Genomic DNA, 21,998 nt, shown 5'->3' with positions numbered 1-21,998 from the left:
AGACAGCAAGAGACAAGCCTTTGGGCAACTGTATTTAATTAAATTGCAAAGAGTGGAAATTCATGAATATTTTCTGGGAAGAATTCAGTGCAGCATATGAGACTTGAGTTCTAGCGCTATTTGTTCTAACACAGACTATCTGTGAGGTTGTGGGCAAATCCCTTTACTCTTTTTGGCCTCTATTCCCCTTGTGTAAAATGAGAGACGTGAATTAGAATAACTGTAAACTATGTTTCAGCTCCAGAAGTTTAGAGTTCTATCGGGGGGGGGCTTCAGAAATTTAATTTGGCAGCAGTGTAGATGGTGGATTATTGATAGCATTAACCTCCTAACTGACCCCTGCCTCTAGACTTGCTCCACCTCCAAAGTGACCTCTTTACTGACCACAGTAACGTTTCCTAAACAGGTCTGAATTTTATCCCCTGCTTGAAAATTTTCAATGGTTTTCCAGAACTTTCAGGCTAAACCTCAAAGGCCGTGGTTTAGCAAACAAATTGTTTCCCTCATCCAGCTGCTTTCTACTCCTCTAATGTCCTCATCTGACATTTATCCCATTGTAGTATAATTGTTGGTTGACTTGTCTTCCTAAACACTGTAAACTCATCTTTGCCTTTGTTGGGAACAGGGAGAATCCCCCTCTGCCCTTTCCTTTAAGGTTCTTATGGCTGGCCAAATAATTAAAAGAGAGGTTAGCAGGAGAAAATGATACCAAGTTTAATAACATGTATACATGGGAGAAACCAGGGAAACTGAGTTTCTCAACACAATAGCAGAGATTCTCATCTTAAATACCATCTTCAGCTAAAGACAAAGGAGGATGTTGGGGGTGGGGAGGGAGACAGAAGGGAGACAGAAATCACAGTAATCAAGGGTATGCAGATTTAAGTCCTCTCCTTCTGTACTGATGAGTTTCCACAGATAAGGCTATCCCCCTCTCTTCCCAATACAGAGACGGAGATACCTTTACAAATGGAGATTTCCCTTACAAATGTAAATGTTTGTCTAGCAACTCTTTGCAGGGCCACCTAGAGAATGTGGCCTGGGAGAGAGAGAATTTTTGATAAGATGGGCTTGTTGGTGCCTGTCCTATTGTAACGTCTATTTTACATTAGATTACAGCCATCATATGATCGTGGCTCCTTCCTGAAACAGGTCTCCTATGTTAAATTCTTCAGGCAGTTTAGGGGAGGTCAAATGTCTGTCAGAGAAAATAATTAAGGTAAAGAGACACATTTCAGGGTGGCCAATTTTGATCTCCCTCACCTTCTAAACATCTAGCATAGATGCGGGCATACAGCAAGAACACCACAAATAGTCAATGAATGAACAAATTGAAGTAAGAAGACCTGTAGGTTTAGGAATAGTTCTGGAGGGAAGTAATGCAGCTCTGACCTGACATGGCAGTACTAAGAATGGAAAGGTGCGTATTAATTAGGAAGTCATACTGGAGACACAACCTAAAGTCATGATCCAAGACTGTCAACAGGGGCAAGGCAGCACTATGGGGTCTAATGCTTAGGTGTATGTACCTATTTAACTTTATTTTGTTTAGATGAAGTTTACTATTAAAAATAAAGAAAAAAAAACTTCAGGGCTGGCCCAGTGGCATAGCGGTTAAGTTCGTGCACTCAGTTTCTGCAGCCCAGGTTCACCAGTTTGGAACCTGAGTGTGGACCTACTCACTGCTCATTCAAGCCATGCTGAGGCAGCATCCCACATAGAGCAACTAGAAGTATGTACAACTATGACATACAACTATCTACTGGGGCTTTGGGGAGAAAAAAGCAAAAAAGGAGGAAGACTGGCAACAGATGTTAGCTCAGGGCCAATCTTCCTCAAAAAATAAAAATAAAAAAAATAAAACAACTTCAAGATCTGGTCCCAATGTGCTAGGGCAGACAAGTCTACACTGTTCATAGACTGTAACCTCGCTCTTTAAGAATATGACATAACTGGGGCCGGCCCGGTGGCGCAAGCGGTTAAGTGCGCGCGCTCTGCTGCGGCGGCCCAGGGTTCGCTGGTTCGGATCCCGGGCGCGCACCGACACACTGCTTGGTAAGCCATGCTGTGGCGGCGTCCCATATAAAGTGGAGGAAGATAGGCACAGATGTTAGCCCAGGGCCGTCTTCCTCAGCAAAAAAAGAGGAGGATTGGCGGATGTTAGCTCAGGGCTGATCTCCTCACAAAAAAAAAAAAAAAAAAAAAAAAAAAAGAATATGACATAACTGATTTTACTAGCTTGAACCCAAGTGAGCCACGAACCTGAGTAAAGTTTACTATGGGCACAAATGAAGGGAAAATTCAGAGAGATTCAATTAATCATCTGTTGGATGCCTGGTATGTGCCAGAAACCCAGGGACATAAAAAAAATGAAAAGTAATTTTAATTGCAATTGGATTTTCAAACTCCAAAAAGGAAGATTAAGATGTTAAAAAAAGCTTAATGGAAACTGAACTGGGTTTTGAAAGATTAATAGGGTTAATTAGCATGAACAAAACAGAGAAGAGGTGTAGACCAGGAAGGAGAGGAACCAATTTTACAGAAGGAAAACAAATCTAGATGTTATTTCGTGGGTTCCTTTTGTCAAAAACTGGTAGCCCAATTTAAAATTCTTGTGTATTTCCACGTCCAGTCAGTCTACAACGCAAACTAGCTTGAGGTAATTGAAGGTAGAGGAGGTCAACCAGCAGACTGTATTTGTATTGTGGTAAAGAGAAAAGTGTGGCTAGGTGTTCAAAGAATCCTTTGCTTCATAAACAGTCCACTAAGACCAAAATAAATGTCAGATTCCAGTATTTCAGCCATTAAAAATGGTGGACAAAGGGGAAGATGGAGGGAGGGGGATGAGATCTCAGATACTGATACATGTTTGTTTTAGTTTCAGTCCAGCATTATCTTATTTAACAAGATAATCTTATTTAATCTTACTTAAATATTTTAGGAATCACATGTCTTTTTTGAGAATCTGGCGATTAGGAAGATAAATTTTTGGCACCTACTCTAAAATTGTTCTACTCTAAAATCACCTTGGAACTGTTAAGCAACTTTCATATATTTAGATTATTTACCATTTAATTACTGAATCCATGCTTCAACAATCCAAGTAAAACGCACATAACACCAAATAAAGGGTTCAGGCCTTTTTGGGTTTTTTTGGTGTTCTTGATTTTTGTACATTTCTACTCTAATTACAACAGTTTGTACAACATTTAAGATTTTCCCAGCTCCCAATTGTCCCTAGAAGTTCAGAGTATATTTGATGTAATGCTTCAGGATGGTGTTTCATTATTTTCTTGTTTTCTCTCTAGCCATGAGATTAATTGTTGCTAAATTCTGAGTAGTGTTTTCATGCTCTACATGCAAGAATGGTAAATAGAAAAAAAGGTAATTTTTTATTGTTTTAATTACTATTTTTCATGAACCAATTACGTGTTTCAGAATGAGGAATCAACAGATAATACTTTAGGTTCAACCTGCTGTAAACAGGCTCGCTCATTTAAGGATATATCGTTACACTGTCGTCGAGAATTGAAACTATGTATTTCTGGACGCCCTTTCACACCTGGGAAGGTGCAGCTGACTAAAGGAATATTGAGTACCAGGCCGGGACCTGCGGGAGGCAGGGGAGGCCGGACGACGACACGGGGTGAGCGCCTCCCTGGCGCACCCGGGCCTGGCCCTGCTTTAGTCAATGGAATGAGGGGTGCGAAGGGCACCGGGGCCAGTCACTCCACCCGACCCGCCAGGGTCGCAGAGAGGGAACTGTTCAACAGGTCGGATGCGGTCCCGTGCGGTTCCGTCCTGACGGCACGGGTGCCGGCTCCGGAGCGCGGAGCCACAGGACAGGAACCGTCGCCTGGCCGGCACGGGGCGCCTCGGGACGTCCCCAGGCCGAAGCCATGCAGGTGAAGAGCGTGTCCCTTCAGCAGAGGGGCACTGCCTCCCCCCAGGAAACTGGGCGCCCACCACGGCGCCGCGCCGTCGCCGCGCCGGGTCCTCAGGCGGCGGCGTCCGCACCCCGCCAGGCCGCCGCCACCGTGCGCGCTGGGCGGCAGGGAGAAGGGCCGGAGCCCGCAGGCCGCGCCCGGAGACTGTGGGCCCGGGCGGGCTCCGGGAGGAGCTGGGCGTCACCCCCGGAGGCTGTGGGCCCGCCCCGGGGTAGGCGGGCCAGCCCCGGAAGCTGTAGGCGGGCTCCGGGAGGCTGTGGGCCGGCCCCGGAAGCTGTGGGCGGCCCCGGGGTATGTGGGCGTCACCCCCGGAGGCTGTGGGCCGGCCCCGGAAGCTGTGGGCGGGCTCCGGGAGGCTGTGGGCCGGCCCCGGGGGATGTGGGCGTCACCCCCGGAGGCTGTGGGCCGGCCCCGGAAGCTGTGGGCGGGCTCCGGGAGGCTGTGGGCCGGCCCCGGGGGGATGTGGGCGGTGCCCCGGGAGGAGGTGGGCGTCACCCCCGGAGGCTGTGGGCCGGCCCCGGGGGGAGGTGGGCTGGCCCCGGGAGGCGGGCGGACGAGAGGCAGGCGGGCCCGCGGGCAGCCCGGCGAGGACCCCGGCGGCGGCGGGAAGCGGGAAGTTTCAAGGCGGCCTGGGGGCGGGCGGCGGCCCGGGGCCATGAAGCTGCACTGCGAGGTGGAGGTGGTCAGCCGGCGGCTGCCGGCCCTGGGGCTGCGGGCCCGCGGCCGGGGCGCCCGCGCCGTGCTGAGCCTCTGCCAGCCCGCGCCCCGGGGCGGCCCGCCGCGCGCCGGCCTGCTGGTCGCCACCCTGCGGGACAAGCGCGGGACGCGCTACGAGGTGCGTGCGGGCCCCTGACCCCGGCGTCTCCCCGCGGACCCGAGGAGGGCGCGCCTTCTCCCGGGCTGCTCCCCGTCGGCGCCGCGGGCGGGGCGCGCGGGTGGAGGGGGCGCCCAGAGGGGCGGCGGCGGCCGGGACGGCGAGCGGGCTGGGCTGAGGGCCGGGCCTCCCTCGGCGGAGGGGGGGGTCCGAGGCCCGGAGCGGGTTGGGCCGTCGTGAAGCGGGGTGCTCCGGGGGTTTTCATTCAGGTGACTGGTGACTGCGTCTCTTTTTTCCCGTTGTCTCATTTTCTAAGACCTGACTTTCTAGGTCCCGGGCTTTTTCTTACCTGCAGAGCAGTAGTCAGCTCTCGAAAAGCAGTTGGAAATCGAAATCGAAGTTTTGAAGCGCAGGTTTTATAAAATCCTTCTCCCTTCATGACCGGGCTCTATGATATTTCGTCAAAATGACTGGAATCCCCTTGTGTCTGCTATAAACAAAGGCGAGGGGGCAGTTCGTCGCCCACCCCTGCATCTGACTCTTGACTGGATTTGTACAATTCCTGGGATTATTTCCCTTACAGGAGGACTCCTAGTTGAGGAAAGGGGGCATTCCTGTCTCATTCAGAGACGCCTAATGTTGACGTTAAGTAGGTGAAAGTCTGAATAATTTCCCCCTGTTCATGGAATCATGTCATTTTTCAAGTTGAAAGGACTTCAGAAATCACCCAGCATATTATAGGTTAGAGAACTGTTGGGTGACAGAAGCAAACTCATGACTAGAGTTGGGTCTCCCTTTTCTCCCCCGCTGTCTGCCCCAGAACCTCGCTCTCGTGCCCAGCTCAGGTACTGTCTATTGAAAAAGTCCCTGATGATCTCGCCCTTAAGACTCCTCGTGCGCTGATCGTCAGTTGCAGGTGGTAATCCTAATCAGAATTTTATTGTAAACGGCTTGTTGAAGACTTACTGTGTGCAGGGTGCAGTGCTAGATACGGTGGGAGATACACTTGATTTAGGCACTGTCCCTCTGAGACTAGAAAGGGAGACACAAACCACTACTGACAACACAAGGTGGGCTATGGTAAGTGCTGTAATAAAGGTAGAAGCACAGCAGTATAGTATCAAAAATGAGATGAATTCTGATGACAGGGGCTTGAGAAAGTTTTGTAGAAGCTGGTGCCACAGGGCTTGGGAAAAGTAGGTGCTCAGTGAACATTTGTTGGATGAACTGAGGTGGCGTTGGTGCTGGGCCTTGAAGAGTCAGTGTTAGTGCTAAGTGTGGGATGGACCTGCGGCTCTTGCTTACACCTTCCACTTTCCTGTTCCCTGACTTCAGCTACCACCCACCTGACTATCTTTAGCTAGTCCTCCCCCTTAACTTCCGCCTTGAGTCTGATATCTACTGGAAATCTTCACTTGGATGTGTTGCAGCATTTCAGACTCAAAATATCTAAAAATTAATTTTCCTTGCCACCCCTAAACCTGCTTTTCTGACAGTGTTCTGCCCATCCAGAAACCTTGAAGCCTTTGCCTCCCCACATCCTACCTATTGAATCCTTTCAGTTCTGCCTCCTAGGTATCTTTCACATTTTCTTAACTCCTTCCATCCCAGCTGTAGTCTAAACCACCGTTTTCCCTTGCCTGGCTAGTCTCTTAAAGGACCTCCCTACCTCTACCGTTGTCCTTCTCCCATTCCATTCTCCTCTCCCCCAGAATTCATTCTTACACTGTAGTTAAAGGAAACTTTTCAAAATGAGGATCCAACCGTGTTCTCAGCTTAAAGTTATTAAGCAGGTATCATTGTTCTTAGGATAAAATCCAAGATTCTTAACATGGTTTACAAAATCTTTCACCATCTACTATTTACCTCTCCAGACTCAGCTGCCTCTTTTCACTGGCTCCTTCAGCCATAGTGAACTTCTTTCAGCTGCTGAGTTCTCTTGCCTTCAAGGCTTTGCACACATTGTTCCCTCTTATTGGTATGCTATCCCCTCCCTCTTCCCCTGGTATCTTCACTTGCCCTGGTATCTAATCTTTCAGTTCTTACCTTTAAGGTCACCTTCATACCCCCAGACTAGATAAGATTCCTTTGCTATAAAGTCTTATAGCAGCCTGTACTTCCCTTGTCTTAGTATTTGTTATGCTTATAATTACTTGTTTAGTAACTGTCTCTCGTCAGATTGGCAGCTTTATAAGTATAATTACCATGCTGGTCTTCTTCACCCCTCTTGTCCCAAGCCCCCATCATAGTATGTGGTACATAGTGGCCTCTCAATAAATAGTTGTTGAATTGAAGTCTAAAGCAGAAGCAACGTCAGTCATTAAAAATTTTGAGCACCTATTTTGTGTCAGTCACTGTGCTGGCTCTGGGGATGCAGTAGTGAACAAAGGAGACAGGATCCCTGCTTTCATGGAGTTTATAGTCTTGCGGGAGGCATGCCCACCCCAGACTAATGGACTGAAGTTAAGAAGGCAAGTAACTGCTATTGGCAACTCTTCCTACAGCAACATAGTTGGAATGGGAGAAGAGGAGCATTCTCCCCAAACACGGGATTCTGTTCTCAGACGAGGAAAGAGTTACTGGGCAGATAGAACAATAGTATCTACCAGAAACTAGATAAGGAGTGTAATTACCCACCTGCTAAAAAAAAACCCAACCAAACAAAAAACTTTAAAACTTAAAACCACACAACACTTGGACTTAAGGAGTAAAAGCCAAACCAAAGTCTGGCAAAGTGACTGGCACATTCTAGTCGTAATAAATATTATTGAATAACAATACCTGGTTTTGTCCTTTTTTCCCCTTGGTTTTAAGCAGCTAAAGGAGAACATTGAGCAGTTCTTCACCAAATTTGTGGATGAGGGGAGAGCCACTGTTCGGTTAAAGGAGCCTCCTGTGGATATCTATCTAAGTAAGGTATGGTATTAAAAACATTAATGGTTAGGTTGGCTGGCTGTATTTTCTTTAAAGAAGAGGATATTTGAGCATCCTGATATTCCATATAGCTGCACAGGGCTGGACACCTGCAGGTGTGTTTGAAGAAGCGATGGCAGCCTCCCAGGCATGCTTGTGGGGCTGTAAAGGACAGAGTCAGCCTTGGTATGGATGTCCAGGAGGGGGAGGAAAACGGGGTTTGCTTCTGTGCCCAAGATGGAGCCTTAGGGTGTTCTTAGATTGGAACTCTATTAGGCAAGTAGCAGAGGTCTACATTTTGCCAGCTAAATTACAGGTTGCGAGTCTAAGTTTGGTGTAAGAAAAGAGGATAAAATGGATCTAGTACCATTTTGGGGGGTATTTTATTTACTATAATAATTTTTAAAAATACATGAACCAGGGGCCGGTCCAGTGGCACAGGTGGTTAAGTGCACGCGCTCTGCTGCGGTGGCCCGGGGTTTGCCGGTTCGCATCCCGGGTGTGCACCCACGCACTGCTTGGCAAGCCATGCTGTGGCAGCGTCCCATATAAAGTGGAGGAAGATGGACGTGGATGTTAGCCCAGGGCCAGTCTTCCTCAGCAAAAAGAGGAGGATTAGCAGATGTTAGCATAGGGCTGATCGCCTCACCAAAAAAAATATATATATATGAACCATAAGAATAAAAAAATGTTTTCTTTGCCCTGTCGCCCCTTTTCCTCTTCCCACTCCCCAGAGAGGAGGAGCAATGTCTTGTTCAATCTTGCCGTATCCTAACACCAAGCCAAGTGCTTTGCAAACACTAAAAGTTTAATAACCATTTAAGCTATTTGTATTGGATGGAATCCTTTTGTCCTAGCTCCTCCTATGCTTGTGGTTTTTCATTTGCTCTTGATATTCAGCCTATCCTTCCACTAACTCCTTCCTTCCACCTAAAAACAAACTGAGCTCTTACCAGTTAAAAAAAATAGAAAAGACAAATTTCTGGAAAGACAAAATTGCCTCCACTTTCTTACTATCTCTTTTGACTTTTACTTTTATTCAAAACACTGCTTCAAAGATTAGTCATCTCCTTTTTATTTGCCGATCACATTGCTATTATTTCTCATCCTTTTTGAGTGCTCTAGACTTGGACACTGATGACCACTCCCTTCTTAATAAAACTTTCCTTTCTTGGCATCTGTGACAGGGCACTATGCTGGCTTACGTTTGGTTTTCTCAGCCACTCCTTTGTTTCCTATCTCGGGCAACCTTTTTTTCTATCCCCCAAACAAAGGCTTTATTCCAGTCCTCTGCCTGTTCTCTACCATGTCTGCCTCCCATTCTCATAGCTTAACCTTTATTGTGTATAACTCCCAAGTCTGTAAGTCAGTACCCTCTACTGGACCTACTGGACCCAGGTCTCCAGACTGTCCTCACTCCACTTACTGTGTACACTGCTGCCAAAATAATATTTAGCTCTTGTCATGTTATTCTCTTGCTCAGAATGATTGCCCACAGCCTGATCATTCTGTCCTCCTTACCTTGACATCAAGCTCGTCTATCATCAATCCCCATACTTCTTTCTAACCTTTTACTCCTCTACAAAGCTCCCTTATTCCAGCCAAATACGACCCCATACTTAGTTTCCCAAACTTGCTGAAAGTTCACTAGTCCTTCACAGTAAACTTTAGCAAACTTCTAAGGTATCCTGCAAGTATGTTATGTTATTTTTATTGATGACTTAATTCGCATACTACTTTATTAGTGATTTCTCTTTCCACGTGGAAGCAATCTCTCTTGCTTTGGATATTTTCTAGCACTTTTGACAGGGCCCTTGCTTTCCACAATTCCTAGTCTTTGTGAATTGCACCCCTGAGCATTTTGCACTGCACGGCGCTATCTCAGCCTATCGCAGCAGCATGGAGATTTGAGTCCATTCATCTTAAACCCAAATCTCTTTTTTTTTTTTTTTTTGTGAGTAAGATCATCCCTGAGCTAACATCTGCCGATCCTCCTCTTTTTGCTGAGGAAGACTGGCCCTGGGCTAACATCCATGCCCATCTTCCTCCACTTTATATGGGAGGCCACCACAGCATGGTTTGACAAGCAGTGTGTCGGTGCACGCCCAGGATCTGAACTGGCGAACCCCGGGCTGCTGCGGCAGAGCGCACACTCTTAACCGTTTGTGCCTCCAGGCCGGCCCCTTAAACCCAAATCTTAAGTGGAATCTTTTCATGCTTTCCTGGCTGATTTTATACTCTTATGGTTCCCCTTTTGAACAGTTTTATTTAGAGTGTGTCTCTCAACATAATTTTTTCAAACACTTTTAAAGTTTGTTGTATCTGGATTGAAATTTAGTCAAGATAAAATACTAAAAAATTTATTTTTTACAGCTGTTTTCAATAAATGCATAATTTGCATATATAACTCTTTACAGAATTTATTATAGGATGAATTATCATGCATGCATTATCTAAAATGGAATTTATAATTGTACAACTTATTTTTATTTATTCAGGCCAATTCCAGCAGTTTAAAGGGTTTCCTTTCAGCTGTGAGACTGGCTCATAGAGGCTGTAATGTTGAGGCATCTCTTTCAACCCTCACACCTGTGAAGACTTCAGAATTTGAAAAATTTAAAACAAAAATGGTTATCACATCCAAAAAGGACTATCCTCTAAGCAAAAACTTCCCATATTCTCTGGAACATCTTCAGACTTCTTATTGTGGGCTTGTCCGAGTTGATATGCGTATGCTTTGCTTAAAAAACCTGAGGAAATTAGACTTGAGTCACAACCATATAAAAAAGCTTCCAGCTACAATTGGAGACCTCATCCACCTTCAAGAACTTAACCTGAATGACAATCACTTGGAGTCATTTAGTGTAGCCTTGTGTCAGTCTACACTCCAGAAGTCACTTCGGAGGTTGGATCTCAGCAAGAACAAAATTAAGGCACTCCCTGTGCAGTTTTGCCAACTCCGAGAACTTACAGATTTGAAACTTGATGATAATGAATTGATTCGATTTCCTTTCAAGATAGGACAACTGACAAACCTGCGTTTTTTGTCAGCAGCTCGAAATAAGCTTCCATTTTTGCCTACTGAATTTAAAAATTTATCCCTTGAGTACCTTGATCTTTTTGGAAATACTTTTGAACAACCAGAAGTCCTTCCAGTTATAATGCTGCAGACGCCGTTAACTTTATTGGAATCTTCTGCACGGACTGTATTATATAATAGGTAAGACTTTATAGTCATAAAATATGGTACTTTTGATAGCATCGTAGTATTCTTATCATCCTCAGGGGTATAGTCAGAGTCTTTAACATAGCTTACGATGCTGTGCACAATCTGACCCCTGATACACGGCCTTCTTGCTGCTCCTTACCTCTACTTGGAATGCTTTTCCTCCAGAAAGTCTCAGAGCTCCCTTTCTCACTTCGTTAGTTTTCTGTCCAAGTGGCACCCCAGAGAGGCCTTTCCTGACCACCCTATGTAAAGTTTTATCTCCTACCCCCTTACATTGCTTAATGTTTTAGTCATAGGGTTTATTACCTGGCATTATATGTTTTTTAACATTTGTTTGTTTTCTGTCAGTTTTCGCCGCTAGGAGGTAAGATCCATGAGGAGATGGATGTGGTCTTATTCTCCACTGTTCCCCTAAGGTCTAAAATGTGATATCCCCTGTTCCTACCATATTTTAGGCACTTAATAAATACTTGAATGAGTGAATGGCATTATTCTCAAAGTGTAGTCCCCTGGCCAACAGCAGCAGCATTGCCTAGGAACTTGTTAGAGATGCACGTTGTTGAACCTTACCCCAGACCTGCTGAATCAGAACCTCTGAGGGTGAGGTCCAGCTGTCTGTGTTAAGAAGTCCTCCAGGGAGTTCCAGTGCACTCTCAAGTGTGTGACTCCAATCTGGCACAGTGGCAAAGTGTGGTCTTTGCAGTCAGGCTTGGGTTTGATTCCTGGCTTCACTCCACAGTCTGGCTTTAGCAAGTTGTTTAACCTCTTTGATTCAGTTTTCTCATCTGTGAACCAGGAACAGTAGTGCCCACTTGACAGAGTTGTGAAGATAAATGAGCTAATGTAATGCCAGTGCATTTGGCACATAGTGGGGCTCAGTAGCTGTTGCTTCTCTTCCCCTTGTCTTTGAACACTAACTGCACTTGGTTTCATGAGACACCGAACTCCAGTTATTCATTTCGTTCATGCTTCTTTCATATAGGTGTGGAAGCTAAGATGTAGACTAAATTATTGTTGAGTGCCTATAAAATGGTAGAAAGACCATATTTCAAAGAAGAGGTTCTTAACTATTTTAGTGGGGAAGAGGCGCAAAAAAAAAAAAAAAGAGGGGGCTGGCCTGGTGGCATAGTGGTTGAGTTCACGCACTCGGCTTCAGCGGCCGGGGGTTCATGGGTTTGAATCCCCGGCGTGGACCTAGGCACTGCTTATCAAGCCATGCTGTGGCCGGTGTCCCACATAGAGGAAGATGGGCACAAATGTTAGCTCAGGGCTAATCTTTCTCAGCAAAAAGAAAAAAAAAAGGAAGTTATGGGCCTAGGAAAATGCACAGATGAGTACACACACAGAATTTTGCATACAACTTTATAATCTTTGTGGACCCCACTGAAACCCAATTTAATTCTCCCTCCTCGCCATCCTTTGCTTGAGAGCTCTTATTCTAAAGCAGTGGTTCTCAAACTTTACTTCACATTTAGAAACACTTGAGGAGCTTTTAAAACTTCTGGTGATTAGTCCCCACCCCAGACTTAGTAAATCAGAATGTCTGAGAGCAGGACCAGTGGTTTTTTTTTTTTTTAATAATTTTATTTATTCATTTATTTTTTCCCCCAAAGCCCCAGTAGATAGTTGTATGTCATAGCTGCACATCCTTCTAGTTGCTGTGTGTGGGATGCAGCCTCAGCATGGCCGGAGAAACGGTGTGTCGGTGCACGCCCGGGATCCGAACCCCGGGCCACCAGCAGCGGAGCGCGCGCACTTAACCGCTAAGCCACGGGGCCGGCCCAGGACCAGTATTTTTTTAAATCTCCCAGTGATTCTAATGAACAGCTAACCAGGATTAAGACCACTGCTTTATACCAGTGCTTCTCAGATTCTACTGTGCATTCCAGTCACCCAGGAGTCTCGTCAGTGGACTCTGTTTCAGATGTCTGGGGTGGAGATCCTGCGTTTCAAACAGGCTTCCAGGTGTGGCTGAGGCCACTAGTCCATGAACTGCACTTTGAGTACTAAGGCTGTAAAAGTAACTAAGGATTCACTGTTGTTTTAAGGCAGTGGTCCTCAAAATTTGAGAGTGCATCAGAATCATGCTTATTAAAGCAGATTGCTGGTCCCCACCCTCAGAGATTCTTATTCAGTAAATTTGGAGTGGGGCTGAAGAAAGTGCATCTCTAACAAGTTCCAAGGTGATGTTGATGCTTCTGGACAGCAGACCTCACTTTGAGAACCACTGGTTTAAGACATTGACTCTTAACTAGGAGTTAAAAATTACCTGTTAAGGACCTACAACTACGATATACAAATATGTACTGGGGCATTGGGGAGAAAAAAAGAAAAAGAGGAAGATTGGCAACAGTTGTTAGCACAGGGCTAATCTTCCTAAAAAAAAATTGCCTGTTGAATGACAGTACATGTAAGTGCCTAGAACAGTGCCTGACTCATAATAGGTCTCAAAAATATTTATTAGATGTATAAATACATGTAATTTGCTTATCTGGCAATTAAAAATCAATCAATGTTGTTATTAGCTGTGGAGGAGCTTTTATTTTTATTTATTTATTTTTTGTGAGGAAGATCAGCCCTGAGCTAACCTCCATGCCAATCCTCCTCTTTTTGCCGAGGAAGACTGGCCCTGGGCTAACATCTGTGCCCATTTTCCTCTACTTTATTTGGGATGCCGCCACAGCATGGCTTGACAATCGGTGCATCAGTGCGCGCCCAGAGATCTGAACCTGCGAACCCCGGGCCGCAGAAGCAGAGCCCGAGCACTTAACCACTGCGCCACCAGGCCGGCCCCAGGAGGAGCTTTTAAATAACATGAGAAATATAGATGCCTAGATTCTACCTCAGATCAACTAGTTCAGAATCTCCAGAGATGGGCCCCTATTGTATGACATAGATTTTAAAAATCTCCAGAAGTGATACTGATGATCCAGGGTAAGACAGCTGATTTGAGGGAACTCTAAACGGTGTCTTTTAGCAATGAGTTGCTCCCGAGGCTCTTGTTCTATACTTTCTCTGAGACTTATATGTGAAAAAACAAATATATTGTATTTATTCAAATTTGAAAATTGTGTCCAAATGAGAAATATTGTAAATGGTTTCTGATAATTTGAAAAGACCATAACAAATTGGCCAAATGATCAAAAAACGCAGACTGACATCCAACATGGGAAAGTGCAGAGTTGGAAGGAAAAAATAGATGATCAAAATGTGATATAATAGGTAAGGCAGAAAAATAATTGGTTAGTGCTGAATGATATAGCATTGTAGTATTTATATTGTTTTTTTAAACTTGACCTCTATTAATGTAAGTTCTTATAAGGTGACCCTAACCTTTACTAAAGTATAATTTTGCATGTTTTCAGCCCCTTTGTTTTAAAAAGAATATACATCCAAAGCCATGAGAATAATACCTATTATCTAGCTCTTGGTAAATTGTCGTAAAACTACTGGTTACAAACATAAAGTTATGGCCTATTTAAAAAATATTTGGGAATTTAAATTATGGTAGATAGGAAATATAGTTTTTAACTATTGCCTGTTTCCTTAGACTATATCCAATAGCTTGAAAGAAATTAATGTAAACACATAGTAGACACTTCCTGGCAGTTTTTAAAAAATTGTTACTTAACATAAGCAACAAATTAGTACATATGAAAAAATGAAAAATGGCAAACAAGGCCAATCTCAAATCCCTTACGAAAAGTAAATCTCTTTTTGATTTGATGTACATCCTTTGAGACTTTTCTAATAAGAGGTTTAAACTCCATTTTAAATTATAAGAGTAGGTTTTATTTATTTATTGAAAAAGATCTGAACACCTATATGTGCCAGCCTAGGCCAGGCCGCAGAGAAACAACAAAGAAAAGACAGTGTGTAGGAGAGACAGTGTGACTGGGGCATGATTGTGTTTAGTGGGGAGGAGTTGGGCAGTGGGCAGACAATCTGAGGAGATCGTGTCTTAGTGTCTTGTAGATGAGGGCAAAGAGTTGGACTTGATTTTAATTGCACTGGGCACCACTGAAGCTTTAAGCAGGAGGGTGAATGATCGAAGCAAGGTGAGGTGAGCCTTACTTGCTCAGCCAGTAAACTAAAACTAATGCCCCAAACAACACATGTTTTAAATTTGTTACACACAGTTTAAAACTCCATTTTGAACAATTGATGCATAGGAGAGTATATGGATTTATTTAAATAAATGTTTTTTTCACAGATGGAACTCAGTAATTCTCCCATTACCATGAAGAGAATTATATGACAGAGCTATACATTTAAATTATCATGTTACACTGGTCATACAGTATAATTATATACAGCACAGATGACTCATTCTAGTCAGAGTTATACTATTAAGTGACTATGCTAAAAGATACTTTATGAAGTGAAATAGATCCTCTCTGGTTTACAATATGTCATATGCTGTTTTATTAGTGTATTTTCCCCATTCTTACCAGTTTGGAAGATAAAGCAATATACTGAGTTGGTTAATTGAGTAATTTTATTTTTCCATGGTTATAATTCAGTGCCCAGTAATTCACGTCCTAATATTGTGGTCCCCCTTATCCACGGCTTTGCTTTGCACAGTTTCAGTTACCTGTGGTCAGCTGTGGTCCAAATATTAAATTGAAAATTCCAGAAATAAACAATTCATGAGTTTTAAATTGTGTGCTGTTGTGAGTGGCGTGATGAAATCTCCCACTGACTGGCTCCTTCCCACCTGGGATGTGAATCATCCCTTTGTCCATCGGATCCACACTGTATAAGCCACCCACCCATGAGTCATTTAGTAGCCATCTGGGTTATGAGGTCGACCCTCGGGTATCACAGTGCTTGTATTCAAGTCACCCTTATTTTACTCAATAATGGCCCCAAAGTGCAACAGTGGTGATGCTGGCAACTGGGATATGCCAAAGAGAAGCCGTAAAGTGCTTCCTTTAAGTGAAAAGGTGAAAGTTCTCGACTTAATAAGGAAAGGAAAAAAATTGTATGCTGAGGTTGCTAAGATCTACGTTAACAAATCTATTTGTGAAACTGTGGAGAAGGAAAAAGAAATTCAAGGTAGTTTTGCTGTCACATCTCAAATATCTATGTATAGGAAAAAACGTTATATATAGAGTTCGGCACTATGCGGTTTCAGGCATCCACTGAGGGTCTTGGAATGTATCCCCCACTGATAAGGGGGGGAACTACTGTATGTGAAGTTCTACATCTCATAACATATTAAAAATATTTTCTCAACATTTTTTTCCAATAGGATTCCGTATGGCTCTCATATCATTCCTTTCCATCTTTGCGAAGATTTGGATACTGCAAAAACCTGTGTTTGTGGAAGATTTTGTCTAAGCTGTTTTATTCAAGGAACTTCTACCATGAATCTACACTCTGTTGCTCACACTGTGGTCTTAGTAGATAACATGGGGGGTACTGAAGCACCGGTCATCTCTTACTTCTGTTCTCTAGCCTGTTACGTAAATTCCTGTGATATGTTAAAGTAATAGGTGACACCACAGAAAGAAATTTCATTTAGTTACTGATCAGTTTGGGATTCATTTATGGTTTAACTGTCAAATTGGAGAAAGGGAAGCTTTTGTTTATTTGCTTGAGGGGAAGAATGTGTGTTATTCTAACATTTTCAATTATTTGTAAAACCTTAATTCCATTAAAACCTGATTAATTTTATTGTGGGGTAACTTTTTATCAGTTTATTGCACTTGTGTTGATTTCAGCCTAGTGTTTTCAGAATGGGTTGTGGGCTGTCTTTTAACGTTAAACAGATATTGATCCCAATCACTCTGGTCATGGAATTTTCTTATCAACTTTCTTCTCGCATTTCAATTAAAGAAATTGAGTTTCTGTATGCAGAAAATATACCTTGGAAGACTATGGTCTAAATTATAGTGAAAACTTGTTTGGTATGAAACTACATATAAATTTTTAGCATATCACTTTTTGTGTTTTTCAAGTATATTCTACAAATGTAATTTTATATTCACCAGGCATAAAGTAGGAGTTGCTTTGGGACAAACAGACTTCAGCTTTTATAAGTTTTATAATGTTAATCACATAATCTTTGTTGTGATTTCTAAGTTTTTTAATTTTTAGGGTTGGAACAAGGTTTTATGGTTGGGTGGAAGCAGAAAATTGCTACTTTTTACTGACTACATTCTGTATTATTTGAGGGTTGTTCTTTTTCTGTTTATTATTTTAGTAACTTAATATGTAAAAGTGGTGGCAATACACCAGCTAAAGGAACATGAGACTTTGAACTAGGGCAGAGGGAAGAGAGGGGGAACGAACTTGAAAGAATCGTGGAACTTGGTCAGTAGAACTGTTTCACTCTGTTCATTCCCACTGCCCTTCTCCAGACCAGCCTCCCTCCTGGCTCACTGCAGTGGTCCCTTAACTGGTTCTGGAAACAAGGAGGGACAAGAGAAAGTGACTGGAGGAAAGTCTCTCCAGTGTTAGCATGTCACTACTCTGTGGCCTTGGAGTGAGCGGTGGAGTCTATATAAGACCATTTCCTACGGCTTAACTACTACCTCCTTTGTCTTCCTAAAACATTTGTCATTTGGGGCATTTTTTTTCTTTTCTGAAAATAAAAATATTCCTGAGTAAATACTGTTTAAATCTTAGAACATTTTTATTAAAATTTCCTGTATATGATCTCCAAAACCTAGTTTCTTCTCAGAGCTGATTCTTTTGAGACTAGACATTGTCCAGAGGAGTAATTCTTTGGGTGACCTTAGGTTTCTATGGCTAGTGGTCAGTTCAATTCTTGCAAAAGACTTATATATATTCTTTCTAGTCTTTCACTTAACAAAATTATATATAGTACACACATACCTTAAATAAAAAGAGCTGCCATTTTTCTGGTACCTACTTTGTTCCAGGTATTTTATATACAGTATTGTATTTAATCCTCACAAATCACCCTAGGACGGAGGTACCATGAACCCAGATCAGATTTTTAGCCCAGGCTTTATACTGCCTTCTAAAGTTAATTCAGTTTTGGTCTTTAAAACCAAGAGTTCTGTTACTAAGTAATATGTTAGGATTTTCTAAAGTCATAAATTGGTGAGGGATTGCCCATAAATATTATAAAATCACCACATTAAAACATGGTTCTTGGGCTGGCCCAGTGGCATAGCCGTGAAGTTTACGTGCTCTGCTTCAGTGGCCTGGGGTTCGCAGGTTCAGATCCTGGGCACGGACCTACACACTGCTCATCAAGCCATGCCATGGCAGCATCCCACATACAAAATAGAGGAAAATTGGCACGGTTGTTAGCTGAGGGCCAATCTTCCTCACCCCCCAAAAAAAAAAAAAGGTTCTTTAAAAAGCGACGTTTTGTGGCATTTACCTTGTGCATATCTGATTTTTACACGTTCTTGTAGAAAGTGAGTCTTATCAACAAATGCAGATATAATAGTCTGTGTTGGGAATAAGTGCTAACGGTCTGTTACTCCTACGCACTAGCCCTTTGCATTCTTGCTACACATGTACAAGCCATCCCCGTGTAACTCTCAGGTGACTCAAAAGTCATATACAAAAAGATTTTCCTGTCCTCATAACTCATACCCCTTTCATTTGATACTCAACTTTTCTTTCTTTCTTTTGTAGGTAATTACTAGGTTCACTTCTTTAATTCTGAGTTTCAACCTTCCATTCTATTTTCAGTCCCGTTTACCTCCTCAACCCTCCCAACACTCAAGAAGTTAAAACATTTGAGAACCTCCCAGAGTATGTTCTAAAAGTTGCAACAAAGTTTATGCTGTCATGGACTCATGGCTTTTTCACTAGCTTTAGAACTTTTTGTAGTTATAAGTCGTCAATTATTTTCGTTCAAGACCACAGTCTAAAACTAGTGTCCAAAAAAACTGACAGAAATGTTCTGTATCTGTATTGTCCAATAGGATAGGCATTAGCCACGTGTGGCTAGTGGTCCCTGCCAGACAGCACAATGTGCAACAAGTCAGCTCTTCTTATTCCCCAACTTGGATCCTCTGCCTCACCCTGTGTGCTATATACAGGCCTGGTTTATCCTCTTCATTTACTTTTTTTCAAAATTTGATTGAGACCTTTCCCAGCAGTTCATCCCTCATGATTATGAATTCACCCAACACATATATTTGAAATCGACCAGAAAAAAGTGAAGTCCCGGTTTTTTCCCTGCTATATATCTCCATAACCCAGTTGTAAAGTTTGAGGGAGGACTCCTGTCTTCTTTATGAATAAATACAAAATTCCAATTCTCGTGGAACTACATTTAAATGAGAAATTGAGACGAGGACAAACCTTAATTCACCTACAAATAATTTACTATTTCCTTAATTTAGAAGCACATTAAGTATGCCATTCTATTTATATTTCGAAAAACACAAAAGACTTGAGTAAGACTATCAACATTTATTTTCATACAGGTAATTTTTTTATGGCTTCAACCTCTTCCTCTCAAAAATAAGAGAAGAATCTCAAAGCTTAGAACTGGATCACTTGGCCCTTCCTCTTCTTATCTCCTCCCAGTTCAAAATGCTTGCATCTCTTGATGGCCAGCATCCTCTTGGACCTGCAGTTGGGCTCCACGCACTCAAGCCTCAGCACAATCTTCTTCGTGGTCTTGGCCTTCTTCCGGAAGATGGGCTTCGTCTGCCCCCCGTAGCCACTCTGCTTGCGGTCGTAGCGCCTCTTCCCCTGCGCGTACAGGGAATCCTTGCCCTTCTTGTACTGGGTCACTTTGTGAGGTTGGTGCTTCCCACACTTCTTACAGAAAGTCCTTCGGGTTTTAGGCACGTTGACCATCTTTGCAGTAGGGCTGACCACACGACGAAAACTGGCAAAATATTTAAAATATACGGCGGGAAACGTTAAACGTTGTGAAAACTAACAGCCCACGTAAGTATTGCTGGGAAAATCCCACTGCGTCAGTCAGTAACGTGGGAACCCACGCGGCGCTCCCTTCCACGAGTTAACGCGCACACAAGGCACGCCTCGGGGTAAACCGGCGGCGCTCGCCGGACGAGGCTCGGTGACGGGCGGCGCGGCAGAAAGGCCGGGGCTCCTCTCCGGCCCCGCTCCCGCCGGCCCGGGCGCCCGCGCACAGCCCCGCCACGCCGCCGGTCACCGCGCCGCCCGCGCCGCAGGCTGACGTGTCCTTAAGAGCGCGCCCGGGCCCGCGGCCGCCATGCGCGGGCCCCTCCTGAGGAGAAGCCGCTCCCTTCCCGCCAGCCGTCCCCCCTCCCCCCACGCGGGCCCGTCCGTCCCGGCCCCGCGCCCCCATCTCCCGCAGCCCCCGCCGCGCCCGCCCTCAGCTCACCAGCACCAGCGTCTGCACCGCTCCGCACCGCACGCGCCTCACCGGAAGGGAAGAGGAAGCGGAAGTGGGCGCCGAGCCTGAGCGACAGGGCGGCGGGCCAATGGGCGTCTCCGACGTGTCCTGGCGTCGCCGAGCGCCGGGCCGAGGGGGGTGGCCCGACCGCGGCGCCCGCGGGCCAGTCGCGGGGTCGGACGGCGGCGGCGAGGGAGGCCGCGGCGATGAGCGCGTGGAGGACGCGGGGCCGTTGGCGGCGCAGGTAACGGCGCGGCCGCGCGGATGGAGGGGGCCGGGGCCGCGGGCCGCGGCTGCTAGAGCGGCGAGCGGCATGAGCGGAGCGCGGGCGGCGCGGTGAGCGGGGTCGGCCGGCCGCCCAGCAGAGGTCCGCGCCCGGCGGGACCATGCGGCTGCGCGTGTACAAGCGGAAGGTGCTGGGCCTGGCGCTCGCGCTGGCCGCCTGCGGCCTGGTGCTCTGGAGCGGCGCCGGCCGCCGCCGCAGGGGCGAGGCCCCGCCGCCGGACGCCGAGCCCGCGCGCGCCGTCCGCGGGGACCGCGCCGAGCCCGCGGGCGCCCGCCGGGCCGCCAACGACTCGGCCGCGCCGCCCGTGCCCGGCGCGCCGCAGCCCGAGGCGGACAACCTGACGCTGCGCTACCGCGCGCTGGTGTACCAGCGCAACTTCGACCAGCCGCTGCGGAACGCGGGCCGCGCCTGGGCGCCCCGCGAGCTGGTGCTGGTGGTGCAGGTGCACGACCGGCCCGAGTACCTGAGCCTGCTGCTGCGCTCCCTGCGGAGGGCCCGCGGCATCAGCGACGTGCTCGTCATCTTCAGCCACGACGTCTGGTCGGCCGAGATCAACCGGCTCATCGCCGCGGTGGACTTCTGCCCGGTCCTGCAGATCTTCTTTCCTTTCAGCATCCAGCTGTACCCCCACGAGTTTCCGGGCAGCGACCCCAGGGACTGCCCCCGGGACCTGAAGAAGAACGCGGCTCTGAGGATGGGCTGCATTAACGCCGAGTACCCCGACTCCTTCGGCCACTACCGGGAGGCCAAGTTCTCCCAAACCAAGCACCACTGGTGGTGGAAGCTGCACTTCGTGTGGGAGAGGGTCAAGGTCCTTCGCGACTATGCTGGCCTCTTACTCTTCCTGGAGGAGGATCACTACTTAGCCCCGGACTTTTACCACGTCTTCAAACAGATGTGGAACCTGAAGCAGCAAGAGTGTCCGGAGTGTGATGTGCTGTCCCTGGGGACCTATACTGCCAGTCGCAGCTTCGTTGGCATTGCTGACAAGGTGGATGTGAAAACTTGGAAATCCACAGAGCACAATATGGGTCTAGCCTTGACCCGGGATGCGTATCAGAAACTCATCGAGTGCACAGACGCTTTCTGTACTTATGATGATTATAACTGGGACTGGACTCTTCAATATTTGACTGTATCTTGTCTTCCAAAATTCTGGAAAGTGCTGGTTCCTCAAGCTCCTAGGATTTTTCATGCTGGAGACTGTGGTATGCACCACAAGAAAACCTGTAGACCGTCCACCCAGAGTGCCCAAATCGAGTCACTCTTAAATAATAACAAACAGTACCTGTTTCCAGAAACTCTAGTTGTCAGTGAGAAGTTTATGGCAGCCATTTCCCCACCTAGGAAAAATGGAGGGTGGGGAGATATTAGGGACCATGAACTCTGTAAAAGTTATAGAAGACTGCAGTGAAAAATCACAAGTACGAAGCAAAAGTGACAGTCTTCTATTTTTGATATTTGTCCAAACATACAAGTGAATA

At 45.6% G+C, this 21,998-nt stretch overlaps 3 protein-coding genes across 5 annotated transcripts; 2 read left to right on the top strand and 1 right to left on the bottom strand.

The window, feature by feature from the left end:
* Positions 1–4,541: 4,541 nt before the first annotated feature.
* Positions 4,542–16,848, top strand: LRR1 (leucine rich repeat protein 1). 3 transcript variants are annotated; one of them, XM_058540634.1, is made up of 4 exons: positions 4,542–4,782; positions 7,579–7,677; positions 10,173–10,894; positions 16,158–16,848. In XM_058540634.1, exons 1-4 carry the CDS (start codon positions 4,603–4,605, stop codon positions 16,396–16,398), a joined length of 1,242 nt encoding a protein of 413 aa, XP_058396617.1. In that variant the 5' UTR covers positions 4,542–4,602; the 3' UTR covers positions 16,399–16,848. The 3 variants fall into 3 exon arrangements, with proteins under 3 accessions (XP_058396617.1, XP_058396616.1, XP_058396618.1); XM_058540633.1 differs by having other exon boundaries at positions 7,576–7,677; XM_058540635.1 differs by lacking the exon at positions 10,173–10,894 and having other exon boundaries at positions 16,158–16,316.
* A 2,446-nt stretch (positions 16,849–19,294) lies between these two features.
* Positions 19,295–19,733, bottom strand: RPL36AL (ribosomal protein L36a like). The gene has a single exon (XM_058540632.1). The coding sequence runs from the start codon at positions 19,700–19,702 to the stop codon at positions 19,382–19,384; it is 321 nt and encodes a 106-aa protein (XP_058396615.1). The 5' UTR covers positions 19,703–19,733; the 3' UTR covers positions 19,295–19,381.
* Positions 19,734–20,489: 756 nt separating this feature from the next.
* MGAT2 (alpha-1,6-mannosyl-glycoprotein 2-beta-N-acetylglucosaminyltransferase) lies at positions 20,490–21,998 on the top strand. The gene has a single exon (XM_058540631.1). The coding sequence runs from the start codon at positions 20,615–20,617 to the stop codon at positions 21,926–21,928; it is 1,314 nt and encodes a 437-aa protein (XP_058396614.1). The 5' UTR covers positions 20,490–20,614; the 3' UTR covers positions 21,929–21,998.

The sequence above is a fragment of the Diceros bicornis genome, chromosome 5, assembly GCF_020826845.1.
Source record: "Diceros bicornis minor isolate mBicDic1 chromosome 5, mDicBic1.mat.cur, whole genome shotgun sequence".
NCBI lineage: Eukaryota > Metazoa > Chordata > Mammalia > Perissodactyla > Rhinocerotidae > Diceros > Diceros bicornis.
This window is presented reverse-complemented; position numbering and strand designations above follow the sequence as displayed.